Source organism: Furipterus horrens, unplaced genomic scaffold, assembly GCF_987537825.1.
Source record: "Furipterus horrens unplaced genomic scaffold, mFurHor1.1.pri manual_scaffold_2, whole genome shotgun sequence".
NCBI lineage: Eukaryota > Metazoa > Chordata > Mammalia > Chiroptera > Furipteridae > Furipterus > Furipterus horrens.
Genome location: NW_028327172.1, coordinates 74,492,023 through 74,506,690, shown reverse-complemented (window position 1 = coordinate 74,506,690; position 14,668 = coordinate 74,492,023). Strand labels below are relative to the sequence as shown.

At 37.7% G+C, this 14,668-nt stretch overlaps 1 protein-coding gene and 1 pseudogene across 1 annotated transcript in view; one reads left to right on the top strand and one right to left on the bottom strand.

The window, feature by feature from the left end:
• The window catches only part of ATM (ATM serine/threonine kinase), a 173,680-nt gene that overhangs the window by 147,170 nt on the left and 11,842 nt on the right, over window positions 1-14,668 (bottom strand). Inside the window, exons 5-6 of the mRNA XM_090265885.1 lie at window positions 6,123-6,287; window positions 114-279 (exon numbers count right to left, since the gene is read on the bottom strand). Of these exons, the coding sequence (XP_090122011.1) occupies window positions 114-279; window positions 6,123-6,287 (331 nt within the window). The remainder of the gene's footprint in view (window positions 1-113; window positions 280-6,122; window positions 6,288-14,668) is intronic.
• LOC150018838 (SUMO-activating enzyme subunit 2 pseudogene) lies at window positions 7,289-9,631 on the top strand (annotated as a pseudogene).

Sequence of the window (14,668 nt, the reverse complement as noted above, 5' to 3'; positions counted from 1 at the left end):
TAACAAGCCAAGTTTTAAAAATTAGTAGTATTTTTAGCTATTGAATCTAAAACTTAAGTCTTTCAAGATCAAATGAATTTTCAATAAAACAAAGCAAAAAGAGATTAGATTACCTTGCATTCTGAATAGCCTTGGGAAAAAAATCCAAAAATCTGGAATTTAATCCATCAGTTTGCGAACAGCATCCTTTAGTCACAGCTTGAATGATTCTACCCACTAGAACTCTATTAATGTCTTGTGAAGGTTTAAGATACAGCGTGAAGTACACAGAGAACAATTCTTAAAAAACAAAAATGTATTATGTTTAAAAAAAAATAAAACAAGTCACATAACTTAAATGTCACAACTCAGTTTAAATTTCAATAATTCCACATAGAATAAAGATTTAAGTTATGCTAATTTATATTTAATACATTAAAAGCATTCCATCCATATTTAATTGTATTTCATACAAATTGCACTCAAGACAGGAACAACTTCAGGCAGCAGAGAATGGAAACTAAGAGCCAGACATCAGATAAGCTACTTAACTTCTCTAATCCTGTTTCTTCATCTAAGCCTAACAAAGTACTTCACAGGGTGCACACTCCACAGTTTTATTTTGCTTTAATGCTGTTCGACTAATAATGGACAATTTATTTCTCATAAAAATACGGTAACTTCATTTTTGCATAAATTACTCAATCCCAAAGGCAATATGAAGAGTGACAGATGAAATAGATGCAAACAGTGAGCTACATTACAGGAAAGAAACCCCAAGCTTTCAATAGTTAATGGGCTAAAAGAAAACCTGCCCTTAGTTGTGTAGGAAGCCATTAATCATTTCTATCATCATCTCTATATTCCAAGGCTCACAATACAAACACACTTAAAAAAAATAGTCTGGGAAAAAAAGCAGTGTCTCTGCTCATAAGATACGCAGAAATGTGAGATGTATTGAGAATTATCTCCCAATACAATAAAAAGCAAAGCTGTTAATGCAGGTTCTTCCCAAAAAGAGATAATTAGAAAGTCTTCAGTAAAGTGAGTCATAACACCTATGGGCAGCTTCCTTTTCTACCGTATGTCATGATTCTGCAGAAATAATTTAAAATCAGAGATATAAAATACAAAAGAATAAGGATAATATAAATACCTCAAACATTAAATAGTAAGGAAAATAATTTTTCCAAGTATTCCTATCATATATGACATTAATTTATAGAACACTGTATCAGCGCTTCCTGAACTTTTTCTACTATGTACAATACCTAAATAATGGTAAACACTTGAGTTAATAGACATACATTTGGCGATCAGAAAAGAGGAGGGTTTATCTTTATCATTTCCCTCTTGTTACTTGGCAGAAGTACAGGTAAAACAGGAGGAAAAGCCAACAATGCAGCTGTCTCTAATTAAAGCTCAAATTTCAGGGTTTTTATGTTAGTTGGGGGAAATTATTTCAATTCTAAAAGAATCCTACATACTCCCCTAATAAGTGGTAAAAAGTTGGCATAGGACATTCAACAAGTCTGAAAAGACTAGAGTCCAACTTTAAAAAAGGCTTCAGTGCATGCCTCTAGATGAATTCGCTTCTTTCATGAATGCAACAACAGAAAAAGGTCAAAGAGCAGATAGTAAAACAGCATATTAAAAAGGAGTTTCTGGAGTTAAGAAAATAAAATAAAAGCCCAAATAACATCTTTAAATGTAGATTCCTTGAGACTTGATGCATAGACAAGCATACCATCTGCAAACAGAACAGTTTATTTCTTCCTTTCCAATACGTATGCCTTTTACTTCCTTTTCTCGTTAACTGCCCTGACTAGAACCTCCAGTACAATGTTTTTTTGTACATGGTGAGAACAGATATCCTTACCTTGTTCTCAGTTTCTTCCGTTAAAAGATTTAAATTACAAATCTAATTTCTTTAATAGTTACACAAGTATTCAAACTATCTATGTCATATGGGGTAAGTTTTGATAGTGTGTGGTTAAGAAATTGGTCCACTTAAATTCAGTTGTCAAATTCTGTTCATAAGTATTCCTTTATTATTCTTTTAATAGCTGTAGGATATGTATTTATGCCCCATTCCATTCCTAATATCAGTTATTGGTGTCTTCTCTCTTTTTACTAAGTCACACTAGCTAGAGGTTCTAGATTTTATTGATGTTTTCAAAAAATTAACTTTGTTTCAGTAACTTTTCTCTATTATATTTTCTGTTCTCAAATTCATGTCTTTCTGCTTTTCTTGAAGTTTTAGGGTTTGTTTTTAGTTTCGTGAAATAGAGGCTCATATTATTGTTATCAGGTATTTCCTTTTTTAAAGAATATTTTTGAAATATAACTGGCATATTACTTTCAGGTGTACAAAATGATTTTTTAAAGTATATATTTTTGATTACGGCGTTACAGCTGTCCCAATATTTTCCCTTTGCCGCTCCCCTCTCCCCCTGCCTGATACCCACATTCTCTCCAATAATCCCTTCCCATTAGTTCATGTCTATCGGTCATGCATGAAAGGTCTTTGGCTTCACCTTTTCCTATTTTATTCTTAACACCCCCCTGTCTATTTTGTACGTACCAATTATGCTTCTTGATCCCTGTACCATTTCCCCTTTTCTCCCTCTATCCTTCCCAGCTGATAACCCTCCAAATGATCCCCATACCTATGATTCTGTTCCTGTTCTGGTTGTTTGCTTAGTTTGTTTTTGTTTTTCACATTCAATTACTGATAGCTGTGAGTTTGTGGTCATTTTACTGTTTATAGTTTTGATCTTCTTTTTCTTAAATAAGTCCTTTTAACATCTAATATGGGCTTGGTGATAATGAACTCCTTTAGCTTTACGTTGTCTGGAAAGCACTTTATCCGCCCTTCCATTCTAAATGATAGCTTTGCTGGATAGAGTAATTTTGGTTGTAGGTCCTTGCTTTTCATCACTTTTAATATTTCTTGCCAGTCCTTTCTTGCCTGCGAAGTTTCTTTTGAGAAATCCGCTGATACTCATCAGAGCTCCTTTATAACTCTCTTCTTTTCTCTTGCAGCTTTTAATATTCTCTCTTTATCTTTAACTTTTGGCATTTAAATTATGATGTGTCTTGGTGTGGTCCTCTTTGGGTCCAACTTGTTTGGGACTGACTCTGTGCTTCTTGGACTTGTATGTCTATTTCCTTTGCCAAATTAGGGAGTTTTCTTTCATTATTTTTGTAAATACGTTTTCAATTTCTTATTCTTATTCTTCTCCTTTTGACATGCCTATGATTCGGATGTTAGTATGTTTAAAGCTGTCCCAGAGGTTCCAAATCCTTTTCTCGTTTTTTTCAGTTTTTGTTTCTTCTTTCTGTTTCAGTTAAATGTTTATTTCATCCTTGATTTGAATCCAGGATTCCCTCCCATCGCTGTTGGTTCCCTGTATATTTTTCTTTATTTCACTTTGTATAACCTTCACTTCTTCCTTTCTTTTGTGGCCGTACTCAGTCATTTCTCTTAGCATCATTATCATCAATGTTTTGAACTCTGCATCTGACAGACTGGCTATCTCCATTTTGTTTACTTCTTTTTCTAGGGTTTTGATCTCTTCTTTCATTTGGGCCATATTTCTTTTTTCTCAATTTAGCAACCTCCCTGTGTTTGTTTTTGTGTATTAGGTAGAACTGCTTTGACTATATAAATGGTTAAAATAGTAAATTTTGGTATGTTCATTTTACCATAAAAAAAAAAATCATAGTGGAGGTCCTAGCCCAAAAAGATGAAACAGAAAAAGAAATAAAAACCACATAGCTTAGAAATGAAGGAGAAAAACTCTCTAGCATTTGTGTATGGCATGATTGTGTAAACAGAAAATCCCACAAAATCTAAAATAAAGCTCCTAGATATATTAAGTGATTTTAGCAAGGTCCTGGGATACAAGGCTAAGGTACAAAAATCAGCTGTACTGTGTAACAGTACTGAAAAATAAGGAAATAGAAATTTAAAAAACAGTAAAATTTACCAACTACTGTAGTATAAATCCAACAAAAATATACCAATTCTACATGCTGGTAATTTTAAAACACTAACTTCCATAAATCAAAAAAACTCTAAATATATGGAGAGCTATACCTTGTTCATGGACTCGAAGACTTTACAGTATTAAAATGTCTATTCTTCTCAATACATTCAATGCCATTCCTGTGAAAACCCTAGCACTATTTTTTATAGAAATCAAAAAAGTGATTCCAAAATTTATATGGTAATATTGGCTCTGTTTTAGGCCATCTTTTCATCTCACTCTAAATTCTCCCCGGACAATCTAATCCATAACCTATTTTCAATCACCACCACTAACAACTATACATGTATATTTTAAACATTAACTTCATTAACTTCACCTCCTGAGCAGGGTCCTATTTAGAGAAGCAAGTTCAGAGAAGGGAGCTAACTAGAGAAGTAATTCAACAAAAAGGCTTATTATTAAAATAGTGATACTTTGCTTAAAAATAAAAAGAATTTCCCTGGCCAGGTGGCTCAGTTGGTTGGAGCACTGCCCAGAACACCATAATGTTGTGGGTTCAATCCCTGGTCAGGGCACATATGTCAATGTTTTTCTCTCACATCGAAGTTTTCTCTCTCTTCCCACCACCTCCACCCTCTCTAAATTCAAGAGACATATTCTTGGATGAGGATTTAAAAATATAAAAATAAAATAAAAAGGATTTCTGAGAACATGCCAAATGATGAAATCACAATAACAAGACTAAAGGGCTGCCTTTTTTGTTCAGTGAAACCCATAGTTAAGAGTAACAATCTAAAATCTGCAAATATTGTAAACACTTAGGGTGTAACCCACTTTGGTGAGAGACTTGTTGAAGTATCCTAGATATCAATGGCCTATTCTCCAAAGGCTGCCACTAGATTTGATGAGGGTTGTGTTTGGGATAAAACCTCCCTGTGTTCAGAGCAATGGCAAAGAACCCAGATGATGCCTCAGAAATTAATATAACAGCTGAGAACACCTTCATTTATGTGGGAATAGTACAGTGTAATGCATGGCACTAAATAGGTCATGGTTTTATGTTCACATATTTCTCACTCTGAAATGATAAACTGACAGTAAAGGATACATATAAATGGCTTTTAATTTACTTAACACAATTTAAGTTGAAAACTTTTCACTGAAAATACTGAGATTCTAAATTTTCAGAGGTGGTTGTATTAGACAACTTTGACATCTGGCTTAATGTGACCTTATTAAAGCCAAATTCCACTCAGACCCCACAATGCTCTCATCTTTGAAATCAATAAACTCAAATGTTTCACTCTCTGACTGTAAACTCCTTCCTTTGTGGTCACTTCATACCTCTCACCTAACAAATTGTCAACAACACCAAGTTACTTCCTGGTACCCATTAAAGCCATTCAGACTCAGAAATGTTCCACCTTCGAAATTAATACTCAAAATCTTTCAGTCTCTGATGAAAACTTCCTTCCTTTGTGATCGCTCAGTACCACACACCAACAAATTGTCAAACAACACTAGACTCCACCCTGAGACCCACTCTACTTAGATTATAAGTCACTGGGCCCTATGTCATATAGACCCTATATAGAACTCCTTGTGTCCTACATGTCCTACGCTAACACTTTAGATTTCCATTATATTATCGGTGACCTGCTAACCACCTAATCCAATGGATACTTTTATGTGTTATCACTTCTACAACACTGAAAATGTGTCACCCCTTTCAACTTGGAACTCTTGCTTTCACTTTTAGGCCATATCTCTCACTTGGTTTTCTTCATTCTACTTAAACCATAGCTGAGTTTGGGTGTCATTGATATGTGAACTCACTGCACCCAAACATGTCTATGTCATATCACATTATAGTTTTAGTTTACTTGTTTTTTCTTATTTTTTTTACCACTGGACTATCAAGTCCTTGAGGACAGGAGATGACATCTTTTCAACTCTATAATTGTCAGAGAAAATAATTTAGGAAGCACATAAATAAATGAAGACTTAGGGTCAGATTCTATAACCAATTTTACTAAGGTACTATTAAACTATGAGGTCATTTAGGGATACAGAAAGATTCTGACTATGCTTTTACTGAAATATTATTTCACAAGGAAAAATTCACCAAGAACAAACTTCAAAACATACCAAGCCACTGTTGCTGAGATATTTCACACCAGTATTTTCTTACTGAAAGAATGTCTTTGAGCAGTATATTGCTACAATCAGCTCCATAAATGGTTCCATTAGATGAATCTTTCACTGTATCCATGATATAATTCAAGAGTTCTTGACATTTTAGCCTGGGTGCTCCTATTTAAAAAATAAAAAAAAAAAAAAAAGTAAATAAAATATATATAAATATTCAGATAAGTAAATTAGGGACCTTGGAATGGCAACTATATAAATACCATATTTTTCTCTCCATAAGACACTTTTTTTTCCCTCCAAAAGTCAGGGGGAAATGCCTGTGCGTCTTATGGAGCAAATATTGTGTCACAGACCATGATGTGTATTACCTGACCCGTCAGCTGTGGCAACAGCTGTTAGAAGAGGAAGCGGTGGGCCTACACGAAACCCCTGGAGAGGCTTAAATGTCCCACTTTACTGCTGAATCTCAGGGCTTCTGAGCAGTTGCCATCCGCCTCTGCCCATCACCTGGTACCTGGGAAAGGGCAAAGAGCCACCTGACACTCTCAGCTACAACCGCTGACCTGTCGAATCAGCTGAGGCTAATAACGGGTATGAGGCATAGTGCCAATTACCAATTGTCTTTGACACTGGGTGGGGTCTGTGTTAGTAGAACCGCCTCTAGTCACCAATCACTGTGTCTTAAGCTCTGCCAATCACAAGAGGCAGATGGGTGAAGCTGAAGCAATATGTTCTCAGCTGGCTACTGGCTCTGTTAGATGCTACAACTCTTGCCTACCTCCATACTGTTTCCAGTGCACACCAGATTTCTGTGTGAGGAGGCCAGCAGTAACTGGATGAGCAGCCACAAATGCTGAAGTTTGTAGTATATAAAGGGAGTTATGGTGGGGTCACTATTCTAGTAGTAACATAGGCACTGAGTGGATTAAGGGTCATCACTAGCCATAACAGGCACTGGGGGTAGTCTGTCAGAACCTGTAACTAGGATAGTGATACTCTCAGTGACTGTTACAACTAGTGATACCTCTTAACTTCCTCAATGCCTGTTATTAAAGGCCCCCATAAATTCTGACAGTAATGATGATGAGTTCCATGGGGTTCCCAAAAAACTAGAAGAGTACTTGAACCTTAAAGTCTCTCCTCGTTTGTTAATAACAGTGATGATGGTTCTTAATACCGCTGTTGACTGTGAAAAGCCAGATGGCATCCGCAGGGGGGCTTGGATACAAGCCCTACTGTTCAGGTGGTGTGTGACTCAGCCTGCAAGAACTTACAAACGAGTCTTGCCGATGCCAGCTGCTGCATGCAGCTCCTGGTAGCCAGGTCACACGCTCCTGAGAACAAAGGGGTCCTACGGTACAGTGTCTCCTTTCCCACAGTGATAATACCTGAGGTGGAACGGACCCTTGTCACTTATTACCTTGCTTTGTAGTTTTTAGATAAAATGTAGTTTAGTATTGTAGGCTTAATAGTTTAATGTCTAAACTATCCGCAGAAGCTATGTTGCTCCATAATCCCGTAAGGAATGTATTCTATACACATACATCCTATTGATTCTATTTTTAGCACCTTTTGTAACCCAATAGAAGGAATGGTTGGACTGCTAGTCTTCGCTGATAGCCTGAGCGAGCTACAGCCCTCTGTTTGTTGCTGATCACTCATTCTGCCTGCTGGAATTACCTCTGCGTCCCCATTCCACAAACTACAGCAACAGACTGCTGTTCACTTTACATGGTTGAAATATTATTCTGTTATATTTTATTAAATATTTAATACACCATTTGGTTCAGAATATTTTTTTTCTTCTTCCCTCCTCTAAATCTAGGTGTGTCTTATGGTCAGGTGCATCTTATAGTGAGAAAAATACAATAATTCCTTTTGGGAAATTATGTACTGTTAACTAACCTCCTTCTCATAGAGCAGGAATTAGCAAACAATGGCCCATAGACAAAATTTTCAAGACACCTGCTTTTGGATATAAAGTTTTACTGGACCACTGCCATGTTCATTCCTTTATGTATAGGCATGGCTACTTTTGAGCTAAAACAGCACAGTTCAGTATTAGAGACAAAGACTATGTAGCCTACAAAGTCAAAAATATTTACTATCCAGTCCTTTTACAAAAAGTTTACCAATTCCTATAGGAATATATTCTTGTATAGCAAAAACAATTACTCTATCATTAATAATTCACAATTTCTGGAATCAGATCTAAAAAGACCCATAGTTTCTTGGTATTTTTGTAAAAAATTTATTAGAGTAACAAGATTATAAGGAGGATATTTACCATGAAGAGCAAAATTACTTCCAAGACATATAACAGTATTTATGGCACATAAATATTTAAGGTAGTAATTTTGAATGAAGATGGTGATATTAATGTATTTCCACAAAGAAATGGACTAAACTAATAAGATATAATCCAGTTAAACTTTTTACCAAGCTTTTTAAAGACGATATCAGGTATCTGTTGACAATGGACAAACTATGTGGAAAAGAAAACCTCTGGTTCTGTTGGACTGGGATGAAGTACATAGTCAGTAAGAAGAAACCAATGCATCAGATCATCAAAATGAACCCCTGTTAGGTCTGAAAGACCAGCAGGTTCTAGATGTGAGGGGCTATGCATGTCTTCTTGCAAAGAGCATTGGGACTTTGAGAGTTCATTTAGCAGAAAAAAGGGGATGGAGCTGAGGTAGTATGGTACAAGTATAACCCATCTGCAATAAATTTTGTTACCTCTGCTACATATCTCAGGATGCATAGTTTTTGTATGAAGAGCGTATCAATGTAACGGAACATTATTCCACTATTGCCAATACTAATGCAATGAATGCTGGGTTAACAGTATTGGAAGGACTGAAAATTTTATCAATAAAATAGGCCAGCAGAACAGTATTTTTTAATAAACCAAACCCAAGAAAGCAGCTACTTGTGAGTTGTACACTGGATCCTCCCAACCCTAACTGTTACATATGTGCCAGCGGGCCAGAGGAGACTGTGCCTGAATGTCCACCAAGTGACCATTCTCACATTACAAGGCTATGAAAGAAAAATTTGCTGTGGTAGCACCAGATGTTCAAATTAAAGATGGGAAAAGAACAACCCTAGTATCTCCAGAAGAGGGAGAGACAGAAGCTAATAATCACAAGAAGTTGTCATAATTTCGAATTAGAAAATGGGAGCTGGCCTCAAGCAGATGACTTCCTTCAGAACTACACTTTATTGATCAACATCTTTCATAGTGAACTCCTAGGAAAGGATTGAATTTGAAGTTGCCAGTGAGGCCTAGCAAAAGTGCAGCATAACCAATGGGAGTGATGGAGCTCAGACTTCCACATCCACAGCACAAGAGCAAGATGGTGTGCTCAGTTAATTCACATGAAGAGGGTCCTTCAAATAATGCTGACATCAGTGAAGAAAGAAGTCACTAGAGGAAATTATGAAAAAGAGAGTATCAGAACAAAGAGCGATCAAAAGAGCCTGATGTTATAGCAACAGATTGAACAGAAAAAACATCTAAACAGAACCCTCGTACTGCATTATGTTGTCTGGGCAGGACCAGGTTGTTTGTTATGTTCTCTGTTTCAAAGGAAAAAACTGAAACCAGTGACTGACTTGTAGATGATCTGCTCCCTTTGACAGCACTTATTTTGCTAGAACTATCAGGCATCTTGCAGTATGCTGTATGAAAAGTTGAAATACAGTTTTAAAACCCTTTGAACAAAGCAGTTGTATAACCAGTCATGAGATGGAACAACACAATGCATGTTGCCTTTTTAATGTAAATAACCTCAGATATTATTTAATAGTTTTAAATATTGTGGTTTAGTAAAGTTGATGCCTAGTGATAAATACAAATAAAGGTCATATTATGCCTTTAATTGGGTTAAAAAAAAAGAATTATTTTTAGCCTAAATCTAAGCATTTTCACATTCCTGACCAAAACAGATTCCAAAAGTATCAAGTGCTATGAGATGAAATTTGTTTTTAAATATTAATTGGCATTATGTTGACTGATGTAAAATAATGTTAATTTACACAAGTTTTGAAGTTGTACTGTCTGGAATGTCTGTGTAAAAAGCCAATTTTTGTATATTGTTACAGTTTCAGGTTATTTATATTGGATGTTTTGTAAAATTCAAATGTGACTGTACTGTACTTATGGACCAAATAAATGGCCTCTGTATACTTGCTATACATGCCTGCACAGTTCACAGGTCTGCTGCGTTGTTGGATTTATCCATTCTATTTACTGTAAGCATGCTAAATTTTTTGTTTTAAAAAACTAACTTGTAATGGATGTGAAGGTTAATAGATTCCCACTGTTTGTCACAGATGCATACCTTCTAAAATAAAGATTTTTTAATGGTGATGTTGTTTTTTAAATTTGAAAAAAAGTGTTGATTTTGAGCAAATCATACTGATGTCACACCTGAGGCATTATCCTGTTTTAACAGTAACAATTTAAAAATCACATATAACATTTTAAAAATTATATTGTATTGATGATGCTATTACAGTTGTCCTAAATTTTCCACCTTTGCCCTCCTCCACCGTGCACCCTCCCACCCTCGGGAAATTCCCCCACCATTGTTCATGTCTGTGGATCATGCATGACTTCCTTGGCGACTCCATTTACTATACTGTACTTTACATCCCCACGGCTATTCTGTAACTACCTATTTTTACTTCTTAATCCCCTCACCCCTTAAGTCATGCCCCCACATACCCCTGCCGTCTGGCAACCATGAAAACACTCTCTGTATTCTTGATACCATATCTGCTCTTCTAGTTTTCTTAAGTTTCTTTTTTTACATTCAATTGTTGATAGATATTACCACTGTATTGTTCATACTTTCTTAAATAAGTCCCTTTAACATTTTATATAATATAGATATGGTGATGATGAACTCCTTTAGATTTTTCTTCTATGCTAAGCTCTTCATTTACCCTTCAATTTTAAATAGCTTTGCTGGGTAGCACAATCTTGGCTGAAGGTCCCTGTTTTTATTATTCTGAATACTTCTTGCCAATCCCTACTAGCCTGAAAAGTTTCTTTTGGGAATCAGCTGACAATGGGAACTCCTTTGTAAGTAACTAACTTCTTTTCTCTTGCTGCTTTTAAGATTTCCCTCATTTTCTTTAACCTTTGGCATTTTAATAATGACAAGCCTTTAAATGGGCCTCTTTGCACTGCTGTTGTTTGGGACTCTCTGTGCTTCATGAACTTGCATGTCTGTGTCCTTCACCAAATTAGGGAAGTTTTTTTTCATCATTTTTTCAAATAGATTCCAATTTCTTGCTCTTCCTGTTCTTTCATTTGGGCCATGCTTCTCTGTCTCATTTTGGCAGCCTCTCCATGTTTGTTTCTATATATTAGGTAGAGCTGTTTTGATTCCATGCCTTGGTAGTCTGACCTAATGAAGGAGCTGTCCTTATGGGGTCCAATGGCACAGTCTCCCCTATCACCCAAGCAGGGTACTCGAGGTGCTCCCTTCATGTGGGGTGAGTATACCCTTCTCTTGAACTTTGGTTGCTTTGGTTGTTGATGGCAGGTCAATGGGAGGGATTTATCCATGTTACTCAGCTGCAAGGACTGGTTGTGACCACTGACCACTAACCTCTGCCTTCAGTGGAGGATCAGCTGTGTAGGGGAAGGGTGCTAGTGCTCTGATGTGGTCTGTAGCCATCCACTGGGTGTGCAGGTCCTGGGGTTTCCTGGGTGGTGCGGGTCAAGGTCAGCCCCCAGCAGTGTTTTGCCTGGGGCCACCCTACCTGAGCTATAAAGCAATATGAGATGGTTAATACTTGTGCTGGGTTGGAGATTCCCAGATGAAGCCAAGCTGTCAATCTAGGGTGGCTGCTGCTAGAGCTGGGCCTCAGGCCCACTGAGGCCACCTGCGGCTTGTCTGTGAGGATTTAGGAAGTTGTGAAGCATGAGCCAAGACCAGCCATTCATATGGAAAAGCAGCTTGGGTAGACTCTTTGCTTGGAGGGGCAGTCTCTGGGGACCTCCTAGGTAGGTCACAGTGTTAAGCTAGTTGATGGAGTCTGAGAGATGACACTAGCTTGCTGCCTTTATGGGAGGAGTGTTTAGAAAAGACAATGGCCTCTTTGGTATTGATGCCAGACACTTCACTTTCTCTCTGTATGCCACTGGTGCGTTTCAAGCTGCCACCCCGGTGCTGGGGCTCAAAAGAAGTGAGTCTGAGCAGGTGAGTCCGTGTGTGGGTTCTTTAAGATTAACTGCTTGGGGCTCCAGCAGTTTCTTCCACCATCTCAATCCCCAGTGGTTTGCAGCCATAAGTTGTGGAGACTTATCATCCTGGCATTGGAACACAGGGCTTGGGGGCCTGATGTGGAGCTGGGAATCCTTGCTCCTGAGATATACCTCCAAATTTTTATCCACCACATGTGAGAGACCAGCCCATAATGCATTTGTGCCTCTTCTACCAGTCTGGAAGGATGTGGTTTCTTTAATCCCATAGCTGTGAGACTTCCCATCAACTCGATTTCTAACGGTTCTGAGTGATGACTGTTCTATACTTTAGCTTCAATTTTGATATGGTTGAGTCAAGAGGCGAGCCATGTTTAACTATGCCATCATCTTGACCACAAGCACCATTTTTTGCTATAAGCTATGAGGAAGGTACTAGTCATTATGTATATCCGATTATATTCTAGTTCAGAATTTTCTCATGAGGAGATTAGTTAAGTGCCAGAATAGACTAAATTAATATACACTGATATAATTGGAAAATCATTCTTTAAAGTATATTTCATTGATTGTGCTATTACAGTTGTCCCATCTTCTTTTCCCGTTTTGTCCCCCTCCGCCCCCTTCACTCCAGCAATGCCCCCCTGAGTACATGTCCATAGGCCATGGATATAAGTTCTTTGGCTTCTGCACTTCCTTTATTTTTCTTATCATCCCACTGTCGACTTTTTCCCAATTATGCTTTTAATCCATGTAACTTCTCCCCCGTTTCCCCCTAACCCCTCACCACTGTTAACCATCTATATGATCTCCATACCTATGATTCCATTCATGTTTTGGTTGTTTGCTTAGTTTTTGTTTTTTAGATGCAGTTGATAGCTGTGTTTGTTATTTTACTGTTCATAGTTTTGATCTTCTTCATTTCCTTAAATAAGTCCCTTTAATATCTCATATAATAAGGGCTTGGTGATGATGAACTCCTTTAGCTTTACCTTGTAGGGAAGCACTTTATTCGGAATGATAGCTTTGCTGGGTAGAGTAATCTTGGTTGTAGGTCCTTGCTTTGCATCACTTAACACTTCTTACCAGTCCCTTCTTTTCTGCAAAGTTTCTTTTGAGAAATCAGCTGAGAGTCTTATGGTAACCCCTTTGTAGGTACCTCTCCTTTTCTCTTGCTGCTTTTGAGATTCTCTCTTTATCTTTAGCCTTTGGCATTTTCATTATGATGTGTCTTGGTGCGGTCCTCTTTGGGTCCAACTTGTTTGTGACTCGGTGTTTCTTGGACTTGTATGTCTATTATCTGCACCAAGATTAGGGAAGTTTTCTTCCATTAGCTTTTTTTAAATACGTTTAGAATTTCTTGCTCTTCCTCTTTCCTTCTGGCACCCTGATGATTTGAATGTTGGCACTTTTGGAGATGTCCCAGAGTCTTCTTAAATTCTCATTTATTTGAATTCCTGTTTCTTTATTTTGTTCTGGTTGAATGTTTATTTGTTATATTTCAAACCACTGGTTTGAATCCTGGCTCCTCCCCATCACTGTTGGTTCCTTGTATATTTTTCTTTATTTCACTTTCTATAATCTTCTCTTCTTCCTTTATTTTGTGGCCATACTCAATCATTCCTCTGAGCATCCTTATTACTAGTGTTTTAAATTCTGCATCTGATAAGTTGACTATCTCCATTTCGTTTAGTTCTTTATCTGGAGTTTTGATCTGTTTTTTCATTTGGGCCATATTTCTTTACCTCCTCAATTTGGTAGCCTCCCTATTGTCTGTTTCTGTGTATTAGGTAGAGCTGCTTTGACTCCCTGTCTTGGTGCACCTGTTACACTTTAAGAGGCAGAGCATTAGGTATTCCTCAGGTATTGGCCAAGGCAGGGCGACTCATTTCACTGCTTTGTGGCACTATACGTGGGAGAGGGGTCAGAGAGGGAACAACACTGCTTGTTCAGCACTGGCCCCTTTTCCAGTCACTTCACCCATTTCCAGCATGCGACTGGCTCCCTTCTAGCTGTTGCCCTGGTGGTGATTCCCAGAGTATGTGGGTTTGCATACATTCTAGGGCCATGGTGGCCCTTAAATGGACTCTCCTGAGAGAGCGGGAGTTTATTCCTCTACCCCAACCCCCACTGGTTTTCATATCCAGAAGCTTTGTAGTTTATTCACGCAGTGCTGGAACCCTGGGCTGCCAAGTCTGGCCTGGGGCTGGGATTGCTCCCCAGGTGTCCCTTGGGCTTTTATTTGTCACATATGAATGTGGGCCCGCTCATTCTGACAGCTGCTACCACTGCCTTGATGCTGTCATGTTGCCAACTCTGCCAC